The 23,815-nt window shown below is 41.1% G+C and overlaps 1 protein-coding gene across 1 annotated transcript; it reads right to left on the minus strand.

The window, feature by feature from the left end:
- Positions 1–295: 295 nt before the first annotated feature.
- On the minus strand, positions 296–23,072 carry rnaseh2a (ribonuclease H2, subunit A). The gene is made up of 8 exons (XM_041176928.1): positions 22,813–23,072; positions 19,554–19,625; positions 18,258–18,384; positions 16,600–16,687; positions 14,264–14,401; positions 12,848–12,935; positions 7,459–7,582; positions 296–1,320 (listed from the first exon to the last, which is right to left on the minus strand). Exons 1-8 carry the CDS (start codon positions 22,937–22,939, stop codon positions 1,185–1,187), a joined length of 900 nt encoding a protein of 299 aa, XP_041032862.1. The 5' UTR covers positions 22,940–23,072; the 3' UTR covers positions 296–1,184.
- Positions 23,073–23,815: the final 743 nt, after the last annotated feature.

Here is a 23,815-nt window from a genome sequence, read left to right on the forward strand (position 1 = left end):
GTGTATTAACAGGGGGATATGTAATTCAGAGAAAACATGATTTAGCTAGTTTTTTAATCTCCACATCGAGATTGTTATAAAGACCCTTCCTCAGGGCTCAAATTAGCACGTTTCAGGTTGAATTATAAATTGTCACTTGAAAATTCTCATTTCTCCAGGATAAACCTATCAGCACTGTGACAGGACAGCAACTAATCAACTAAAATCTTGTGGAGTCTGCTCGCTGTCGTCCTCAATTTACTAAAGCCTGAGATAACCAGAGTTTAGGACAAAGATATTTGCCAAAGACGGCCCAAAGGTTCCAAAATGTTTTATTGGTATTTCTCACAGAAATTCATCAGTAAATTATTTTCACATGGCCTGACCTCTGTATACAAATGATGAGTGGCCGGGTCTGGAACTCTGATGAGCTGTAACATGAAGTAACAGGACTTAGGGACAAGGTTATGATTTCCTACATAGGGATTTCCCGATCTCAGCTGTTTTATTAAACAGAGGTTACCAGGCACCACCCCAGAGGAAGGAAGGAAGATGGAGGTGAGGGAGAGTTGAATGAAAAAGAGTGAGAATTTATTCCCAGCCTACTCCTGCCTCCCAGCAACTGAGGCACTGGCCAGAGCTGAGCAGAAAGTCTTTACTCAAGTCCCCAATAATACAAAAGCAAAATACTGTGGATGCCAGAAATCTAAAATAAAAACAAAAAACACTGGCAAAACTCAGCAGATCAGGCAGCATCTGTGGAGTGACCTTTCATCAGAACTGAAGAAAGTCAGTCTCCTTGGGAGAATTGCAAAGATTTGCATCTTTCTCCAAAAAAAAAAAGAAATTAAGTTCAACAACAAGCACTATGATAATGTAAAACCACATTTACGGTAGCTTTGTCAAATAAGCAACAAAGTACAGCCAGGCAAGCAGCTTGACCCAAACTTCATGGAATGAGTCCAGAGTTCAACATCCTCATGAAACAGTGCAGGATTAATGTGGCTTCCTACATGCACAGACTGAACCACTGCTCATTGCTGACCCACAGTACCACACGCATTGTTTCTTGGAAAAGCTGATTCTCTCTCTCCCTCCCTCCATCAGTTTTAAGGCATTTTATTTTCTCCCCCTTCTGCATAGCATTTGAATTTCACACCTTGTTTTGCAATTTCTCTATATACATGAGGTAGGAAATGGAATGCTCATAGGTTCACAAGGGAGACAAGCTTCCTTTCAGTGAAGAAACGGTGTGGCTGGGCTTTCGGGTCTTCAGTCTTCCTTTGAAAGTAGGACAGCACTGAAGGCGTATCCTTTGTGTTGTCATCCTCATCGTCATCCCTACAAAGATAAAGCAGGTTAAAAAGATGCACTTCAGAAAGCAAAGTAGTTGAGACTGCAGCTGGCATCAGAATCCCAGGATAGAGACTAGGAAGAAATGCTCGGAGTTCTTGCTTCCGATCGTGACGTTGGAGAGTGCCGAGGACAAAGTTGGGCTTAATTAACACTTGGATGAAGTGGGACATTAAATCACTTGTTTTTCAAATCAGGCACAGGCTAAAGTTGGGATAAAAAAATTTATTTGGGCTGCAAGTGTCTTGTGTGAAATAAGTCTGGGCAATCTCAATCCAGTTCCTAGATGGCATAAGCCTATAACACAAAACTGTCCCTAAGCCTGAATTAACTTACAATCTAACTCAGAAGCTAAAGGAAATAGAAAACATGTCGTGCTGGAGAATTAAGAGGCTGTTCATCTGGCACTGAGGCCGAGGCATGTTGTTGAGGCATATTTACTCCCTGTCAGGTTGTGCTACATCTGACCTGGGGACGTTTGATTGCCAACAACGGATGCCTGAAGTGGGAAGAGCTCCACTCCTCAGCACTAACATCTGTCACTATGATCTTGCATTGCAGGATGCTGAAGGTCTTCCAGTGACATGATACCAGCAGGTATTTGCACCCACATGAGCATTTTTGTGAATAATTTCTGGTGTCTGATAACAAAATTACGCCACAGAGACTTCTTTTTAAGATAAAACAAAGGCACTAGAAGACTTCAAGTGAAATAATTTCTTATTGATTTTATAGTTATTTGGTAGTTCAGAACTTAAGTATTGATGGAAAAAAAGACATGCTGTCAAAGATTTTCATCTTTCACTCACTCATCAGGACAGATTCACAAGAATACCAATAGTAAAGGGAACAACTCTTCTTCTCATTCTTCTCCCCTCTTCTTAAGCAATATAAATTGTTGTTCTCTTTACAATTGGTATTCTTACGAATCTGTCCTGATCAGTGCAAGACAAAAAGCTTCAACAGCATGTCTGTTGATTTTATCTTAGATTTATCTGAATATTTGATGCCACTCAGCACTTGGCCAGCAGCAACCTGTCCTTCACAATCATTCAAAACAAAGTGTTCAGTACAAAGCCCTAAATTCAGAGATGAAAAATCTGCTGGACTGCAGGGTTGAAAAGGACACTCCAACTAAACGGAAAAATAAGGAGATGGAGTGTACAGAAATCAATAACAACATAGAGGCTAATGCAAGACCAGCAAAGGAAGGACACCTAATATTTCATGAGTGGAAATATTGTGCACCTGAGGTCTTTTCATAATGGAAACAGAAGATGGCCAATCACACTGCCCTTTCCTGCATCACTAGCAGGCCTGTATCACAGCTTGATTTGGCAAAGAATGGAGAATTTAGAGGAGGCATCGTACACATTGCACTGGAGTTCAAATTATTTGTTTCAGTGTTTTTTCTGGCAGACCCAAAGTTTGAATTGCATCCGAACTATGTTTCAGCTTCACAATTTTATGAATTGCCCTATCACTGCACTATTGAAATTTGCATTATACTGTGTTTAAAGTAATTCAAAATATCCCAAAGAGCTTCATATTCAATAAATTACTGTTCCTAAAAGAAATTTGGCAAACAAGTTGCATGCAGCATGGTTCTATAAAAAGCAATGAGATTAATAACAAGTTAATCTGTTTTAGTGGTGCTGGCTGATCGATAAATATTGATCAAGATAGTGGGTGAACTCCTCTTTAAGTAAGTGGCACAAGTTCTTTTATGTCCACCCCAGAGGGCAGATTGAGACTGGTTTAACATCTCATTCGAAAGATGGCAGCTCCCACAGTGCAGTGCTCCCTCAGTACTGCACTGAACGTGTCAGTGTGATCACATGCTCAATTCTTGTGAGCGGCTCAAAGATGAAAATGCTTCCAAAACCAATCCTGATATCTAATTTGGATTAAGAATCAAAAAATAATAATTTAGGTGGGCACATGGTCTGCAATGGAGTTGATGAATTTTAATCCTGCCATCTGCCCTAAATACTGGAGCTGTCCTTCTGTTGCACTATCCTTGTCCTCAATTCAAAAACTCAACTGTACTCCATACTAAATTTTATTTTCCATGGTGATAAGTAGTTGACGTAGAATTTCAACTGCAATCAACATTGTAGGTCGGTATTCATTTTTTAAAAGACATAATATTGCACAGCTCAGAATCTGCATTATTAAATTTATGTACAGTAACTTTCAAATTGATAACAGGTTACTGGCAGCTTATCACTGTTATTGGGTACTAAATTAAAATATTTTCTACAATAACAGCTATGGTTCCATTTGTATAGTTGACGTTTTTTTTTACCAAAAGTTAGAACAGGGATCCACAGGGCGGTGTCAATATTTGCTGGGCGGGGAGGGGGGGTGGTTTCATATTGAAATCATTCCAAATATGCATAGGTAGATAAACAATGTATAAACTGGAATTGAAGAAACTATGACGCAATATTCTCAGTACGCTCTACATTGGGGAATATGGTAAATTGTGATGAGGGTTACGAAGGACAGCAAGAGTAAATGTATAAGCTAGCAGCACTGCCTTATAAGTGGCAGATGCAGTGTAGTGCAGAAAGGAGAAACAACATATTTTGAATGCAAGGAAGGAAAAGCATCTTAAATAGCAAGATCGTAAGGGGGAACTGGCTGTGCACATAGGCAGGTGATTAAGGGCTTAATACGAAAGTCTTAATTATACTACAGTTGATTTACTCTGCGTACATTCGGGCACTCCATTGATAGGAAAGTTATAAAAATAATGGAAAATGTGCAACATAAATTCATCACACTATTACCAACAATCAGAAGTTATAATTATGAAGATAAAATTGAGAAGGTGGAGCTTCCCCCACACCCCTTTACTCTAAAAATGAGATATGTAAGGTGCTCATGGATATTAGGATTTGGCAAGTGATAAAGAATTTCCACTGTCAGCAGGGCAGTGACAAGAGTGTACAAAGTTAATATAAGAATTAAATGGGAAGTTAGAAAATTCCTTGGCACAGAGGGTCATTAGAATACAGACCTTTCTGCCACAAAACATTATTGAAGCAGAGTCCATAAATACTTTTAAAATGGTGTTAAAACTGTTCTTGAGAAAAGGCAAAATATTGAAGAGCATATGGAGTGCAAGGTGAGTGGGATTAAATTCATGGGTTGTGTGGGATGTATGCTGGTGCAGACCTGATGGGCCAAGTAGTCTGCTTCCGAACAGTTATGAGTATAAGCTTAAGGTAGGGCCTTTTGCCTTACCCCCCACAGGAGCTGAGAAGGGTAGGAGTGACCAGAATGATCAACATGTGCTAACGGACTAATGGGCAGGGAAAGGGAAACTAAACTACAATCATTTAAGATGCCAGTTGCACTTAGGATTACTGGGATTTCATTTGGGTTACACTAAACAAGGCTTCAACTTATTTTTCACTTTACAAACAAACAGGAACAAGAGTCACCACTGTGAAGGTTAAAAATATGGAAGGTGACAGCAGCTTCCTTTTCTGAACGTTCACTTCACTCCTGCCAGGCAAAAAAACACACTGCCGGTTGGGAGCTGGGAAAGGGACACAAAAAATAAACAAAATCAATGTGAATTACTTAGTGATTCCATCAGCCAGAGCATTTCATTTAATGAAGGGCAAGGTGGATATGGTGAGAACAGTTCATCTATCAGTCTGCTGGCAGCAGAAATTGACTGGTCAAATCACACAAACTTCTTGTTCCTGGACAGTTAAAGAAAGCTCAACCCCATTTAAAAAAAAGCTTTAATGTATAGTTTTCAACATACTGCCTATAAACAAAACTCCCTTCTCCAATGTCTGCTAGCATGTTTTGTTGAACAGCTCACCTTGCAACATTCCTCCTTCCCCTACTCTTTTTTTCCTCCCCATCATGTAATGCATTGAGTATCACCACAATGAACTACATTAAATTCAAACAAAGTCTGAGGATGTTGGGTTTCCAAAATGAAAGGAGAAATATTCAACAGGTCAGGCAGCATCTCCAGAGAGAGAAACAGCACTAATCTCTCAGGTCTGACAAAAGGTCTAAACGATTAACTCTGTTTCTCTCTCCGCAGATGCTGCCTCACCTGCTGAGTATTTCCAGCATTTTCTATTTAATCATTCCAGAAAATGTAGATTTTTTTTTGTAGAGAAGCATTGACAGGAAGCTGCAGAATGCATCACACACAAAATCAACAATGACAACCATGCTTCTTCGTGGCCAATAAAATGCTGGACTAGAAATTCCAGCTGTCAAGCTGCTAGTGGTTCATAACTGGAAATATATGACGGAACTACAGAAATAGGGTCAACTTCCTTTATAAATAGGGAGAAACTGTTCCCTTTGGTGCTAGGATCAAGAACCAGAGGGCACAGATTTAAGGTAATTGGCAAAAGAAGCAATGGCGACAAGGAGAAAAACTTTTTAAGCAACCAGCGGTTAAGATCTGGAATGTACTGCCTGAGAACTGCAATGTGTTGAAGGCGGATTCAATTGAGGCATTAAAGGGGGGTTTAGATTATTATCTGAAAAGGAGAATTTGCAGGGCTACAGGGAGAAAGTGGGGAGTGGCTCTCGGTGAATTGCTCCTTCAGAGGGTCAGCACAGACACAATGGGCTTAATCTGTGCTGTAGCCATTCTATGATTCTATGAATTTAGTTGTCAAATAACTTCAAATCCAGGACTTGAGCACATAACTTAGGCCAATATTTCAGAACAATAACGAAGAGGCACTGTATTCGCAGAATTGCTTTCCTCCAAGTGAGAACAATCGAGGTCCCATCTGTCTAGTCAGGTAGGCATTAACGATCCCATGACAATTGGAGGGAATTTGCACCAACTTTATTCCCTTAAGCATGTACCACCATTAAAAAAATGCTCATGCACCTCATTGCTCTTAGTGCTATGTTCCTAACGCAACTGGCATTCTTGCCTACACACAAGCACTCCACTCCAAAAGCAATTCCTTATGGGGAGTTTCAATACGATCAGCTCCTACATAAATGCAAGCATGTCTTTTTCTTCCTAAAATCCATGACAAAAAGCAATTACACATCTTATAAATTCCACACTGTCTCTCATATGAAGATTTACCTATACCACTTTATTGTTTGCATTTGATATCATCATGATCATTATGTAGCACACTGTTCAACTGCACTGCTCCTAATCACCAGAGCAACAGAGCCATCTGCTGAAATTTGGAATCATTACACAGTATAGTGCAGAGTGAGAATTTTCATGACACAAATATTATGAACGCCTTTAGTAATTTAATGCTGTGGCACAAAGACAAAGAAGCAAAGGTTCCACATTTGATGCCGGGTCTATTCCCAATTAGCTGATAGCAGCCAGAACAACATCTGAGATACCACAACTGGCCTTGGCACTTCTGGGTTACAGCGCAGGCCAGGGTCATCAGTCAGAGTTATCTCTCCTGGTTTCTATTAAGTTAGCCTTAATAGAAAGTATGGGTGTAAACATCAGAGAAGAACAGGATTAGGCTCGGCAATGATGCTTTTCAAAGTGATGGACAGCTGAATCCTAATGCCATAGGTTAAAAATGACAATATGCCACTTGGATGAGGTGCTGAACAACAGACAGTACCTGGACAACTATATCCCAACAGATGTCTGTATTTACTGGACAGGAACAAAGAGAAAAAAATTGACATAGAACTAGTAAAATTCACTATCTTTACATCTAGCACAACGACCGTCATTACATATTAGATAAATTAACTCGGAGCAGAAGTGTTACAAGTGATTCTGAGCTAAAGAGAAAAGCCAAAAATCCCCCTTAGAAAGGCTATCCAGTGATCACCTGCTGGAAAATATATACCTGAAGAGCCAGGTTTGAACAGAATTGGATGTGGCGATGATGCAGCTCAACATAAAGACTGGCAAACAACAGAACCATGTTCAGGGCAGAGGCATTACATTCAGGTGACAGAAATAGGAAGAAAACTGGCAAACATCAACTTCTAATAGGGCTTATAAACAGCAAGACATATTCTAAAGAATTGTTACCCAATGATGAGATTCATCATGCAGGAGATAAGACTCTCTCCTTAAACTGAACTCTGTAACTTGTGAGTTAGCTAGTTATGTCATTTGCTACATACCAGTGCACAGGTACTGCCCGGGCATCCAGAATCACTTGGGCTGTGCTCCAGCTAAAGCGCACAAACTGCGGAAACCCAAAAACAGGGTCCATCTGTTTTTCCAGCCAGTCCTTTGTTTTAGGGTCTACAAGAAAATTACAAAAAGAAACAATTAAATCCTTGAAAACAAGGCAATACTGACAATAGCACCCTGATATAAATCCCCAGTATGTAAGGGCATTGACAGATGCAGCAACTGTTTATGGTGCTGGACTTAGTTTAATGCTTAAATTTGTCAAAGCGTCCATCCCATTATTTGCACAGTACCATACCCTGGGTGGAAGGTGGTGATGAACTGCAAACCCTATAACACATTACAGGGCAACCATCAAAAAGAATTACAAGATTAAATCTTTAAACAATTTACATCAAGAAAACCTAGCAATTAGATTAAACCCACCAGTTATTTGTTGCTGCAAATTAGATTTGAAAAAATTATCCATTTTAATTAAACTAAAGTTTAAGAACAAGCATTTCACGCTTTCTGAAAATCCTGCAAACAGTGAATAAAGGCCAGTAAATTTTAGTTGGGGTTTTGCTTGTGCATCAATATATAAAACTCTAGGGATTCTTCAAAACAATAGATCCCATTTTCCACTTTATTTGATTTCTTCCCAAGCAGCAAGGCTATGATCATCAATTCTGATGTGCTGAGAATCCTGGACACAAGTTCACATCCCATTGCTCTGACAACAATTCAATATGACTCAACAGAGTACATGGCTGTAGGCACAGGGAACGCAAAAGTGGGGTAGGATCCATTCACTATTATGTGTGTACTTCACATCATTTACAGCCAATATGAGAGCTGACAATTAAAGGGCATAGCATGAGCTCTTTCCTTGGTGTAAGACCATAATTTCTATCACATACAACACTCAACTGACTTTCAGACTGTGTACTACAGAATCTTGTATACTTGATCTTTATCGGATATAAAACCTCAATATTTATGCCTTGCCCTTTAAGAGAGCAATATTTTTACTTCAACATGTCCGCTACTCAAAATCTATCATGCTCAGCACCAAAGGTAACCTAGTCAACATTCATGAGAAACCAGAGTATGACTTTCTAAATGCAATATCTGGCATTGTACAGTATAACCAGTAGTGATTGAGGCACCTTACTTTTTAATATTTTTCTGGAGCTGAAAGAAGTTCTCTTGTTCTCTCCTAGTCTCCTGATTGAAGAATAAGCATTCTCTTCAACTCAGGGTATAAACAAGAGATCAAGTTCACGTGGGAAATAAAAAGTAGACAGTTGTATCAAGCCAAGACAGGAATCTGCACCAGCTCAGGCATAAATACAACACACAACGCTTAGCTAACTGCCTTTAACGCTAAACTTGGACCATTGTAGGAAAAAGGTCGTTGTCCACCTGCCATAGGGTCTCTGTGAGCCATTTGCATAGAGCTGCAGTACACTGGCGCAAGAAATGTCAGTTTGGGTCAGTTGGCAACACTCTCATCTCCAAGTCAGAAGATTGTTGGTTCAAGTCCCTTTAAGGATGTGAAAACAATCACAGCTGATAATTTAATCACTATTCTTACGGAGTATTGCACTGTCGGAGGTACCGTATTCAGGATTAAAACAAGGACCCTCTTGCCTGCTCAAAGTGGATGCAAAAGATCCCATGGTATTATTTAGGAGAAGAATAGGGTTTTGCCAGTGGTCAACATTTCTCTCTTCACCAACACCAACAAGAACAGGTTATCTTGTCACTGATAGATTTGGTGTTTGTGGGACCTTGCTGTGCACTGCCATGTTTGCCTGACAGCAATAACTGCACTTTAGAAGTAATTTGTTATTTGTAACACATTTGGGGAATTCCAAGGACATTATACAATGTCATATGAGTGCAAGTTCTTACTTATAGTGAGCTGGGAGCACGCTGCACCATTTGAGGTTCAAAACTGAGATACAGGAAATCAAGAGGTTTCCACTGGTGAGCAAAACTTATCAAACTAAAATATTGAATTCTTGATACTTGATCTCAGCTGATTTGCACGTGTTCTGTGAACTAACATTTGAGGTTTTTTTTACTGTTCTAGTATAAATTTGAATCAGTCATTCTTAACATATCAACAAGTTATTCCTATGGCCATTTTCAAAAGTGGGTCAGTTCTTCAAAAGGAGATCATTTTAGAGGGGGGAACGGGGCAAAGAAATGGAGGTGTCAGATGTCTTCAATCTCCCCGCAACCTCAAAATATACAAAATAATAAACCTAAGGTAGCTGAATTAACAGCACAAACAGATGTTAATGGGTATGATATGAATGCAATTACAGAGACGTGGCTACAGGGTGGCCAAGGCTGGAAACTGAATATCCAAGAGAATTCGCTATTTAGGAAGGACTGACAAAAGGAAAAGAAGGTGTGGTGATGTTGTTAATTAAGGATGAAATCAGTGCAATAGTGAGAAAGGATATTGGCTCAAAATCTAGATGTAGAGTCAGTCTGGGTAGAGCTAAGAAGCAACAAGGGCAGAAAACGTAGGAGATATCTATAGGCCTCCAAACAGTAATGGTAAGGTAGGGGACGGCATTAAACAGGCAATTAGAGATGCATGTAACAAGGGTGCTACAGTAATCATGGGTGACTTTAATCTACAAATACACTGGGCAAACCAAATTAGCAATGATACTGTGTCGGATGAATTCCTGGAGTGTGTACAGGTAATTTTTTAGACCAGTATGTCAAGGAACTGATTAGGGAACAGGCTGTCATAGGTTTGGTATTATGCAATGAGAATGAGTTAATTAATAATCTTATTACGCAAGGTCCTTTAGGAAACAGTGACCATAAAATGATAGAATTATTCATTAGGATGGAAAGTGAAGTAGTCCAATCTGAAATTAAGATCCTAAATCTAAACAAAAGAAACTACAAAGGTAAGAGGGGTGAGTGGCTACAATAGATTGGGGAACTTCATTAAAAGGCATGACAGTGGATAAGCAATGGCTAATATTTAAGGAGCGAATGCATGTATTGCAACAGTTATACATTCCTTCCTGGGAAACACAACAGGAAAAACGGCCCAGCCATGGCTAACAAAATAAATTAAGGATAGTATTGGATCCAAAGAGGAGTCTTAGAAAGTTGCTAGAAAAAGTAGCTAGCCTGAGGCTTGGGAGCAGTTTAGAATTCAGCAAAGGAAGACCAAGAGATTAAGGGGGAAAAAATAGAATATGAGAGTAAACTTGCAAGGAAGATAAAAGTGGGCTATAAAAGCTTCTATGAGTATGTAAAAAGAGAAGGGTTACTGAAGGCAAATGTGGGTCCCTTACAGTCCGAAATGTGAGAATTTATAACAGAGAATAAGGAAATGGCAGAGCAATTAAACAACTACTTCAGTTCTGTCTTCAGGAAGAAGACACAAATAACTTCCCAGAAATGCTAGGGAACCAAGGGTCTAGTGAGAAGGAGGAATTGAAGGAAACTAGTATTACTAAAAAAAGTGCTGGAGAAATTACTGGGACTGAAAGCCGAGATCCCCATGGCCTGATAATCTACATCCCAGGGTACTAAAGGGGGTGGCCATCAAAACGGTGGATGCGTTGGTTGTCGTCTTCCAAAATTCTATTGATTCTGGAACAGTCCCGGCAGATTGGAGGGTGGCAAATGTAACCCCATTATTTAAAAAAGGAGGGAGAAAACAGGGAATTACAGACCAGTTAGCTAACATCAGTAGTAGGGAAAATACTATAATCTATTATAAAGGATATGATAACAGGACATTTAGAAAATATCAACAGGATTAGAAAAAGTCAACATGGATTTAAGAAAGGGAAATGATGTTTGACAAACCTCCTGGAGTTTTTTTGGGGAGGTAGCTAGCAGAATAGAAAAGGGAAAACCAGTGGATGTGGTGTATTTGGATTTTCAGAAAGCTTTTGATAAAGTCGCACATAAAAGGTTAGTGTACAAAATTAAAGCACATGGGATTGGGGATAATATATTGGCATGGTTTGAGAATTGGTTAACAGGCAGGAATCAGAGAGTAGGAATAAATGGGTCTTTTTCGGAGTGGCAGGTGGTGGCTAGTGGGGTACTCACAGTTCAGTGCTTGGGCCCCAGCTATTCACAATATATCTCAATGATTTGGATGAGGGAACCAAATTTAATATTTCCAAGTTTGCTGACGACCCAAAACTAGGTGGGAACGCGAACGGTGAGGAGGATGTTAAGAGGCTTCAAGGCAATTTAGATTAAATGGCCAAATACATGGCAGATGCAGTATAATGTGGATAAGTGTGAAGTTATCCACTTTGGTAGGAAAAACAGAGTGGCAGAATATTATTTAAGTTGTGATAGATTGGGAAATGTTGATGTACAAAGGGCCTGGGTGTCCTTGTACACCAGTCACTGAAAGCAAGCATGCAGGTGCAGCAAGCAGTTAGGAAGGCAAATTGTATGCTGGCCTTCCTTGCAAGAGGATTTGAGTACAGATGCAAGGATGTCTCACTGCAGCTGTACAGGGCCTTAGTGAGAACACACCTGAAGCATAGTGTGCAGTTTTGGTCTCGTTACCTAAGAAAGGATATACTTGCCATAGAGGGAGTGCAGTGAAGATTCATCAGGCTGATTCCTGGGATGGCAGGATTGTCGTATGAGGATAGATTGGGTCAACTAGGTCTGTATTCACTAGAGTTTAGAAGAATGAGAGGGGATCTCATTCAAATGTTTAAAATTCTGACACGGCAGGACAGACTGGATGCAGGGATGATTTTCCTCTGGCTGCGGTGTCTAGAACAAGGGGTCACAGTCTTAGGTTCCGGGTAAACCATTTAGGATGGAGATAAGGAGAGATTTCTTCACTCAGAGGGTGGTGAACCTGCAAAATTCTCTACCACAGAAGGCTGTTGCGGTCAAGTCACTGAATATATTTAAGAAGGAAATAGATAGATTTCTAGACTCTAATCGTCAAAGGGTATGGGGAGAGAGCAGGTGTATGGTGTTGAGATAGAGGGTCAGCCACGAACATAATGAATGGCAGCGCAGGCTTGAAGGGCTGTAAGCTCCTATTTTCTAGAGCTTCCATGTTTGCATAGACAAGATAAACCCAGATTATTATTTCACATTACTCCAAGAGAGTAATGCTGCAAATGGAAACAAATTGAAAGCAAATATGGAACAAATGCATCAGGAGAAACATCATTACACAATGTGACGTTTGTGAAATGTTTAAGTAGGAAGGAATGGAGGGAATGAATATGCAATTACTCTCTATTCCTTCCCTAAGAAGATGCAGTGTAAATCTTAACTCTTCCTGCTAGCAAGAAGTCAATCAGCTCTCATTACTGCTGTACTGTGCTGACACATGACCCTCCTGCTACTAGCGATTCTTACCATTCGGATATCCCGATCCATAATCCATATTTATGTCGCTTAGATCTTCAACAAACTTCCACGACTGAACAGCATGGTCTCTCGCAACCTAAAGAGGGTACATGAGTTAAGGGACTAGGTGAACATGACTCATCAACCCTCTGAGGACTGCAGTTAAATTTCAATATTACATTCAAAAATATAACAAGGACATTCGCCTCATTTAATAAAGGTAATTAATGGCAAATCAGAATTTATTTAGATAAATGAGAAAATGTTACGTCTGAATCCCATTTCTCCCTCGAATATTTCACTACTTTTAAATCATTCGCAAATTGAATTATTTCATGAAAAAAAGCACTCTACATTTGACATTTATTTTGGACTGAAAGACATTCTACACTCAATGCAATTTCATGAGATATCATAAACTGCAAGGATCAAGCATTAAATTCAAATAATATACCGTTTTTAAAATTTGGACCAATACTGCCACCCTAAGGCCACAGCTTTCCAGTCAAGCTTTTCCTTTGCAACAGGAAGGTGCACTAGGAACCTAAGCCTAGCTCATTGTGCATATGTCACCTGTCACAGAGAAAGTTTTAAAAATTAAAACCAACATGCTGATGACATTTCTATGTATACTGCAGTTTAGGGAATATATTTGACAGTCGACCATACAACTGACATATTTGATCAGTTATTTCTGACTGTTGCACCTCAAATACCGAAATAATGCCATCTGATGGTATACAGTCAGATGGTTAAACAGACTGATGAAAAGCTGAAAGCTAGCATGGCACTGAACTAGTTATATCTATGCCATCTATGAATACATTAGTCAAACAATACATTTAAAGGGGTACAGTTCACCAGATATGGTGAACCTAGATGTCCTTGCAAATACTTCATATCGATTTCAAGTAGCACTTGACTTATTCCATGAGCTATGTTCCACATGACCAAGTCCAGCAGGGCACTGCTGCCCACCAACACCTTTCTCTTCATGCAATATCTGGGGCAGTGAAGCACACTGGGCTCATTGGCATACCCACTCCTGCTAATGGGGAGGTAACAGCGACTGGGTTAGGGTGCATTACTGTAATTATACCCAAAATACCTTTCTCTAAATGGTACTTTGTGGGAATAAGCGTGCAATGTGTGCAATACTTTGAAGAAAAATTCTGGAGTTAATTTTTAAATTTTACTGAGATACAAAAACACATGTTACTCAGGGGAAACACAAAATGGCCAATTTTAGAAAGTGTGAGAATGAAAGATCATGGGGTTGCACAAGTGGCTGAGTATTGTTTTGTGCCAACATGTTGAATGCAGGGCATAAGTTTCTTCCGCAAATACTCCTCACGATTTCACCGTGCGGTGAAGGTGCTCCCACAACTGGAAGAGAAATCACATTCCTAACAAACCAGCACTCACTTTAGCACAGATGCTGGCTGCACTGACTATCGGGAATAAGGAATCAGCCTTTGATCTGACTGTGACCTCCAGCCCTGGGAAACGTTCCTTCAGCTTCGCCTCATATTTTTCAGCAGGTCCCACTGTATCTACATAAACCTAAAGATAAGCAGAGATTTGGCTATTAATGCAGCAATAGAAATATCAAGGTTAATTGTTGTCTACTTACTTAATATATATGGTAACTGTGGAATTCATGTAGCTAGGCAGAGAGATTGTACCACAAGAGCGACTGGAACTGTGCCTTTAATACGCTTAAAAATAATTTGAAAACATGCAACTCAGTTAAGATTGGGAATGCACTGTGCAAGGAAACACAGATGTGACCTACAATCTAACGCTCTGTATGTGTGAATACCTAAGTTACTTTACAGAGAATGAAAACAAATTTAAAAGACAATTTCATAGCAGCTGGAAATGAGTGCTGCATCAATGGATTTCGGATAAAAGCAACGGGGTTAATTTATTGTTGATATATATGGCAAAATGGTGATTCAATTCCAGCCATTAATGAAAACTCTCTAGGCTAATCATTCACATTGATTCACAGTTGAATCAATTCTTCACACTGCAGCTCAATGGGCCTCCATGACCCAGGTGTGAGCTAGAAGCAGAAAATGAAAAGTGGCCCAGGCTCTAACATGAAAAACCAGAGAATTAATAAGTTGGTGTACTCCTGGATATTCAGATGGTCAAACTGTTCTCAAAGCAGCTACCATATGTTGCATCAGGAGACACAGTAAAGAATACTGCCTCCCAGTTGAAAGTAGTGTTGCAATGGTAAAGCGCCAAGGTATTTCGCCACTTTTATACAGAGATGAGCAATTATCCAATTAAGAGACTTGAAAGCATCACTGCATGCTCTAGTCTGGGTGCTAGAAATTTAATTCTGTAACCACAAGATAAAATGTATTAAAAAAAACAAAGTCATATTGATTGAACTTAAACCTCAGATAGTGCTAAGACTACAACACCAGAAACAGGTAATTGCAGCAGCCAATGTGACAGCAGAGTTTTCAGAACAGGATATTGCAAGAAACGAGACAAAGGAGTCTGCCCAAAACCCCTCATTGATTCACCAGCAGTCTGCAGACAGCAATAATGAGGATCAGGTTATCAGATTATAGCTATCTTTGACATCTACTCTAGTAATCATTCTTGTGAGCCACTAGAATTTTCTTTTTTAAAAGATTTCTTGTGTCTACCATGTAATTTGTGCTCAATGTATTACTTTCTCAATCCTTCTCTCTTTAGTTACCCTGCCTATTACTACTAGGTGTCTGTATTTTAAACTCAGAAGCATTTTGGGTAGCTTTGGTGTAAAGGCATTACGTAAATGCAAAAGTTTAAATGTGTGTTTTTTTGTCCTTTTTGAATGCTGATCAAAAGTAGAAAGGAACCATGATAGCAAGCAACCCAATTGAATAACACCAACAAAAATCTATCCAACCACATTACAGGGAATTCTCCCACAGCACTAAGTAATTTTATAAAGAGTGCCATCATATAAAAATCAGTCCTGGGTCAAAGGCATCTTCCCTCTTCTTTGCAGACATCACATCGCTGCCTTTCACCATTTGATGAAAGCTCACTGACCCAAAACATTAACCCTGTTTCTCTCTTCACAGATGTTTCCTGACCTGCTGAGTAGTTCCAGCATTCTGGACTCAAAAGTTTGGCCTTTCTCACACCTAACGTGAAGAATAAAACAATTGCAGCATAAGAAGTATAAAATTAATTATTCAGAATGTGCTCCATCTGCCTTAGTTTTATTCTCCTTCAGTTGTACACAGTGCGTCATAATAACTCTGCAAAATGTGAACAGAATCATATGTACATTACCTAAAGCAATGTTCAAGAATAAACAATACCTCAATTGGCCAACCACTAAGCTAAACAATAAGCCTACAGATCAATGTTTGTAAATCACAATTGATCAGCAATTGTCAGTAGAACAAAATTTAAATTAGACAAAGACCAGATCAATTACAAGAGAATTAATTTCATTTTCTGCTGAAAATTTTTTTCCATAGGCTTTACATGCATTTTAAAAACACCGTCCTTAACGGGCAAAAATCGAGCATTGGGATTCCAAGAGCAGCAGAAGATCAGAGAAAGACCACAGTATCCCAAGGAATGCGAAGCTCATTGATAGGGGAGAAGGCAGCATCTATAGGAGACGTGAGCAACAAGTCAGCATCTTTAAGAAATTTTAAAAGAGGAGTAGTACATCATTATTAGTTGCGGGACAGTTATCTCCTTCAGCGGAGTATCTGCAGAATATTTCTCCTACTCACCTCTTTCACTTGAACACCACTGTCCAGCGCATACTGAATGAGTCCAATGGCAGCATCATGAGACAATGCATTCAGGTTGTATTTTGTTCTGATTTGGGAACATGAAATGAGTTAACCTTGGTCAGTAATTAGTGGTTTCAACCTCAGCACTGGCTCAACTTGTGGAAGACTTTTGCCTTCCTTTGTGATTACTAGAAGGGAAAACTGTCCCCAGTGCATTAACCTTGCCAAAGCAACAAAGGGAGTTTCCTTTTTTTTAAAATTTAAGTAACAACATGAACAGCAAATCTTTAAAATCACAAAATGGCAGCGCAATCTGCGGGGTTGTCTCATATTGATACTGTGTAGAACTTTCAATGTTGCTGGATATTTTTTGAGCAGCCGTTGGGAGGTGAACAACTCCAAACATAAAAATAGGCTTTCAAATAACATGAGGTGCTGTTGCTGCAAAGTAAGAGTGCACTCCACTTCTCTTTTAAATTGCAAAATGAATGAACTGCCATTCATTTTGTTTCTGCATTTACTGCTGATACTGTTATAAAGGAAGGTTTTTATTCACACGAATAGTGCATAGATTTCCACCGCATCAATTATAACTAGACTTATGAAAAGATGTGTGTGCAGCAAACTGCATTGTGCCTCCTTGTGGGGCATGATTTCATGTCCAAACTCATATACTGCAGCAGTGCAGTGCTCAAACCTGTGGGAAGCTGTTAAAGCTCTAAAGAAAAGACAGGAAAATCAGAAAATCAGAAGGTGTACACACTCCAGAATGAAGTGATCTTAGCATCTTACCTATACAAACTGACAACATACCTACTGTGTGATTCTACCCAGCTTAGATCTGTTCCGTCTGGTGTTAAACAGTGTGTGGGGCACCAACTGAAGTATAACTGTGACCAGTACAAAGCCTACATTTTAAACTCTGAAAGCTCAAAGCATTCTGCTGAACTAAGGTTCGAATGACAGAAAAGAATGAACAATCCTGTCAACTCTAACCTTAGAGATGTCACCGGTTGTTGAGAGGCCTGTAAACACAGCGTTGCGCTCCTTGTTTGGAGATCAGTAGAAAGGAGCAATATCACTGGGCTGTCCACTTGCACTGTGGCCAGCACCTTGGCAGCAGCCTAGGTATTAATGTACCATAAAGTTCCCGATGATTTGCAGTAAGACTGCCAGATTCAGAAGATCATTTTATTAGTCTTCCAATTGGTGTGGAAGCTTCTGTATGGCGATGAGGATTTGAGATTATGCATTAGCAATTGACACTTGACCTGACCAAGGAAAAAGGAAGATTAACGAATGGCCATCTGAATCTGGAGCCATTGAAAGCCAGCTGAAAGCTGGGCAAACCCTAATGTCATAACTGCCACATGGTTGGATATATGAATTAAGGCAGAATCTCAATTAATCATTTATAATTTCAGGTTGTCGACAAGAGAGCATTTCGTTCATGATGGATTGGGAGGGGAGGAAGGAGGAGAGGGTATTCAACACCTTCACAGTAATATTCTTGCAATATCTCCAGCACCAGTCTGCAAGGTAAACTGGCACAATCAACCCATTGCAACATCTATGTGATCAATTGCCTTCATCTTATTGCAGCTTTGGTGTATCTCAAAGCATCCCCTCCATGAAGTTAATATGATGAGAAGTACCTTTGTTGCATGGTGGTTGAGATTACATTGGGCGAAAGGACCTGCACGGCCCAGCCAATAAAATCATTTGCTTCATTTAGTTTAGCAAACAGTTTCTCTCTCTCTTTCTCAGTCAGTGTCTTGGAGTCTGTAAGAGAGATAGAAAGGGAAATTAAATTAACCCACTGGAGTCGGCATTTAGCTTGAAAGCTAGAATACATCCTTCATGAGGTATGGGCAACAAAAAAAATTCTGAAACCAAATAAAACACAGTCTAGTGAAACAGCAGACCAGCAGCATATTAGACACATTGGAAAACACAGGGCATGCTTGCAATCCCCACACAACGATGCTCTGCTGTCAGCTGGGTCACTTGAAGGAGGCATATCCCAGAGGGTAACAGTGAAACCAAGGTGAATGGCATAAAGTATCGGACACCACAAAAGACAAAAAGAGATTAATCAGAAAGTGACAATTGGGTGGCTCCTAACCTTAGTTTTAAAAGCCTACACAGAAAAGGAAAAGCAAGTTTCTGGGACGGAATAAATTAGAGTCAGAGATGGTGCGACAAATTGTGATTTCAACACTGCGAGGCAAATATATGCATCCTTGGAGGAGCAGCAACCTCAAAAGACTTTATTGCAAGGCCCAGTTTATTCCAAAAAAATAATTCTGGGAAAGATAAAAAGTCCCCATCAGCTCGATTTCTGCTCTATTCCCAATCTAAACCAAACCATCAAGATTATGGTATTGTTCTGGGGCAGGGAAAGAAAGTAAAAAATCACAAAACCAGCAGCTCCTGCCAGTTTGATTCGGGAGCTTTTTAGAAACAGCCCACATACCACTTCTTGGTTAAAAAAAAAGCTATGAAGGTCACGTGGACCTGAGGACAAGGGTAACTTAGAGAGATAAAATTAAAAATAAAAGTTAGTGAATCTTACAACATTTTTCCATCCCTGGGACATTGTGCAGACAAGATACTAGGGAGCAGTGATGTTTCTCTAAAACTTTTGTAAACAGCAATTTGTCACCAATACTAAATATGTACATTTGATATATAATTCACAATAGAGATTTTGGATTAGTTCCAGCCATCATCAGAACTTTACTGAATAATCAGAAACACCATTACAAAGTGCTGCAGCATCCTGGAGTTAGGGATGAGCACTGAGTATTGATACCATGCTAAAGAGCAAAGCTCATATCACGGAATTGTTTGTCATTTCTGCACTTGGGTTTTGGCGCCTTTCGACAGTTTGATTGCATTATCAGCCGCATTTTGACTTTTCAAAACAAAAAATGTTTTGACTTCCATACCTGCAACCTTGAGCTCCTCAAGCTGCTGATGTTTAGAAAGCAGGCAATAGCAGATTCCGTACACCATTGGCCCTGAGGACATAGCAAAACAATAAGTGTTAGGCACAACACTTCGTCCTGAACACTGAACACAGGTAAAGAAGTCAGTGTGTGATCCTCAGGACACACAGGACATATAAATAACTAAGCTGGAGACCATTACATGATACTGAGATTCAAATGACAATAGTCATCTGGGGAGAGTATAGATTCCACACATCTCTGAAGCAAGGTTCACAATTTAAGGTGTTGGAAACACTAGGCAAAACTAGTTATAACTGTTTTAAAAGAAATCACATCCAGTAGAAATGTTTAGTAAAGATACTTAAAAATTCTTTATCTGTCTAACATACACCATCACTTGTGAAAGTAGTTGGCAATAAGCCTTTACCAAGTAGATTCCCATTTATCGAAACACAGCACACTAAGTAATCTTTGTTGCTGGAATGCATCGGCCAGTTTTAAAAAAGTGCTTGGTTTCATTCTGGGAGACCAGTGTCTATTTTGACTCCAGTCAACTCGGAGATTGTCTTCCAATCATCTGTGTCTCAGTTACAAACCACCGGCAATACAATGGCCATTAAATTATTCAAAACCCTGCCAATTGTCACAAGTTTCAAACTAATTGAAATGGTGCCATCACAGAATTGCAGATGTGGGGTTTCTACCCATAGCAATCTACCAAATAATGGTTTTGAATAGAGCAATGCTAAAGCTCACTCTCACATAATTTGCTCCTGTTCGTATAACTGTGTTTCCCCCAATCTTAAACATTACAGAGTATGTGCCACCTGTTGCCAGGCCTTTACTTGCATTGCTTGGAAAGTGACTGCTAGATGAGGAAATGGCTTTCTGTCCTTTCCTCCTTCAATAGACCACAGCAGGCCACTTGCTACATTATTCCTGTTGCTGGCTCTTTGAAGGAACTATCCAATTAGTCCCACTCCCCTGCTGTTTTCCCATAACTCTAAAAACATTACTTTTTCAGGTATTCAATTCCCTTTTGAAAGTACTAGTGACTCTGCTTTCACCACCATTTGAGGCAGCGCATTCCAGACCGTATCAACTTATTGCATAAAAGTATTGCTCCTCATCCCCATCTGGTTCTTTTGCCAATTATTTTAAATGTGTCCTCTGGCTGCCTGCCAGCAGAAAGGTTTCTCCTTAGTTCCTCAATCAAAACCTTACAATAGGCATTAGTCTAAATATTGCAACCAGCCCGAATGCATTTAAAATGAATTGGTTAGACTGCACATTAACATAGCACCAATGAGAGACTGTGAAGTGCTCCCCTGCAATGAGAGAAAGAGCTAAGGAGCTCTGTGGCGTTTCTAACCACCCTGACAAGATTTAAAACTCTTTTTCTTCTATAAGCAGAATGATTAAAAGTACTCTGCTTAGACTTTCCCTCACTTGTTAACAATCGTATTCTTGTTGACACTTTTGTGCACCTGCAGAACTGACCAGGAGCAGTTAATGTGCTTGAATGGTGAGGGAAGACAGTAATTAACTTCAGAGTGCATCCATCATTTTATTCCATCTCCTGCACTGTCTGACTCAGTAAATGCATGTCAGCAATGACTTTAGAAATTACAGCTTAAAAAACATCAGAGGAATTGTTCAAATGAGCACTATGTTGTGATTAATATTGTAAATTACTACTAGCCTCTTGTCTGTTCATTTTCATTTGGCAGGAAAGAACTTACTGGCTGCAAAATAACAGGCAACCATTTCCACTTCATCAGCAGAGCACAAAACTGGAACTATCTTTTTAATGTTGTTAGCAACCATCAGAAGGGAACTTCCTACCACAATTATTCTGTGACTATGGAATTATTCACTCCAGAAATCAGTTGTTCTAATGGTCTGACCAATGCTACCAAATTAGCGTAAATGCTGTATTTAGTGGATCAATTGACATTCTAGGTACATGTCAAAAACTAGTTTGGGGAATTTCCAGTGTATTTTAAATATTAAGATAAAAACAAAAAACTGCGGATGCTGGAAATCCAAAACAGAAACAGAATTACCTGGAAAAACTCAGCAGGTCTGGCAGCCTCTGCGGAGAGGAACATAGTTAACGTTTCGAGTCCTCATGACCCTTCAACAGAACTGTTAACGTCAACTTTGCTCTTCTCCACCGATGCTGCCAGACCTGCTGAGTTTTTCCAGGTATTTCTGTTTTTATTTTAAATATTACTAAGTTCTTTTACTGACACCACACTGTCCCATTAACTGCCTTTTTCCATTTTCATGAATAAGGGATGGAGTTGGTGAGGAGAGAGAGGGCAGGATGAAGAAAAGAAAGGAGGGGGTAGTATTGAGGGGAAGGGGCTTGGGAGGAGGAACAAAAGGAGGGAACTGCTTTACAAAGGAGCAAGGGAGAGTACAGGCCGGGATGGGGCGGGTTAGGAGAAGGGAGAGAGGAGGAGCCAGGGTCAGGAGGAGGAGGCGGGGCCGGAGAGGGAGAGGAGGCGGGGCCGGAGAGGGAGAGGGGGCGGGGGCCGTGGGAAGGGGGTGGCCCGAGGAGGGGGGAAGGGAGGGGATGGGGCGGAGCTCGGGGTGGAAGAGGGGGAGGGGCACGGGGGTGGGAGAGGGGGCGGGTCTCGGGGGTGGGAGAGGGGGCGGGGCACGGGGGAAGGGAGAGGGGCGGGGTCCGGGGGGAGGGAGAGGGGCGGGGTCCGGGGGGAGGGAGAGGGGCGGGGTCCGGGGGGGGGGAGGGAGGGAGGGGGCGGGGTCCGGGGGAGGGAGGGAGGGGGCGGGGTCCGGGGGAGGGAGGGAGGGGGCGGGGTCCGGGGGAGGGAGGGAGGGGGCGGGGTCCGGGGGAGGGAGGGGGCGGGGTCCGGGGGAGGGAGGGGGCGGGGTCCGGAGGGAGGGAGGGAGGGGGCGGGGTCCGGAGGGAGGGAGGGAGGGGGCGGGGTCCGGGGGAGGGAGGAGGCGGGGTCCGGGGGGAGGGAGGGAGGGAGGGGGCGGGGTCCGGGGGGGAGGGGGCGGGGTCCGGGGGGGGAGGGAGGGAGGGGGCGGTGTCCGGGGGAGGGAGGGGGCGGGGTCCGGGGGAGGGAGGGGGCGGGGTCCGGGGGAGGGGCGGGGTCCGGGGGAGGGAGGGAGCGGGGTCCGGGAGCGGAAGCAGAATTCTTGTTAGGGGCGGGACTACAAGCCCCGCATCGCTCTTGCAAGTTACGGGGTCCCGGGTCCCGGAGTCGGAGCCTCTGATACTCACCCAGCACCGGTCCCCTCCCCGCCTCATCGATGCCCAGACAGCAATCTTCAGTCCGACAGGCGGCTGGAACCACAGATACCAGCCGGCAGCTGTTGCTACTGTCCCGCTGAAACTCACTAAGATCCATTGCTTTACTTCATATGCTTATTAAAGCAAACGAAAGAAATATCAGGTTTAAAAAATGACCCTTGAACTTCCAAATACTTCAATCGGCGAAGCGCGAGACCAACCGCCACACAATCTCTCCCGCGATCAGTGATGACCCGCCCTCTGACCTTTGACACAGTCCTGAAGGCCGCATCTGACAATTTGTTTTTTTAATTCATGGTGTACAGGGTTACAACAAGTTCAATGATGAAACTTTACAATAGTTTTTTTTTTAAATTTAAATTGGAATTTAATTTGAAGTTAATAGGGAAGCGATGCCCATTATTGCGCATGCGCGGGTGTGCGAAATGCCTTCTGGGAGTTGTAGTTTTCAAACCCCAGATTCACATTTTGTGCTAAATTGGAAAATTAGATGCGGTAATTCAATAATAAAGAACCTTACAGGGCTCACAAATCATTCATTCGACACATAAATATGTATGGGCTATATGATTTTTTTTTTATTTGCAGAATTTGCTTTATAAGGATTTAGCTCCTTATTAGCATAGCATATTGAGCTCTCTCTCAGCCTCAAAAGTTCTTATAAATTATTCCACATGAAATATTAGCCCAGATTTTTCTTTCAAATGCTGATAAGCCAGCTCTGCAGTTCCGTTTCATTTCAGCTTTCCAGCGTACGCTTTATTTTTATCTCTGCAATAAGATCAGTCAACTACCTCACAGTTACCATGGGAGCAACATGCCTGTTTAATCAGATGGATGTTGGCTAGAGTCTCTTGATGCTGTTCAAAGGAGAGCAGGAAATGAGACTCTCAGTGACTCAGCCAACATTTTTCCTTAGACTGTTTACCAACAAAAAACTGATTAACTGCTTGTGCATTTATATAATTGCTGC

The sequence above is a fragment of the Carcharodon carcharias genome, chromosome 30 (assembly GCF_017639515.1).
Source record: "Carcharodon carcharias isolate sCarCar2 chromosome 30, sCarCar2.pri, whole genome shotgun sequence".
Lineage (NCBI taxonomy): Eukaryota > Metazoa > Chordata > Chondrichthyes > Lamniformes > Lamnidae > Carcharodon > Carcharodon carcharias.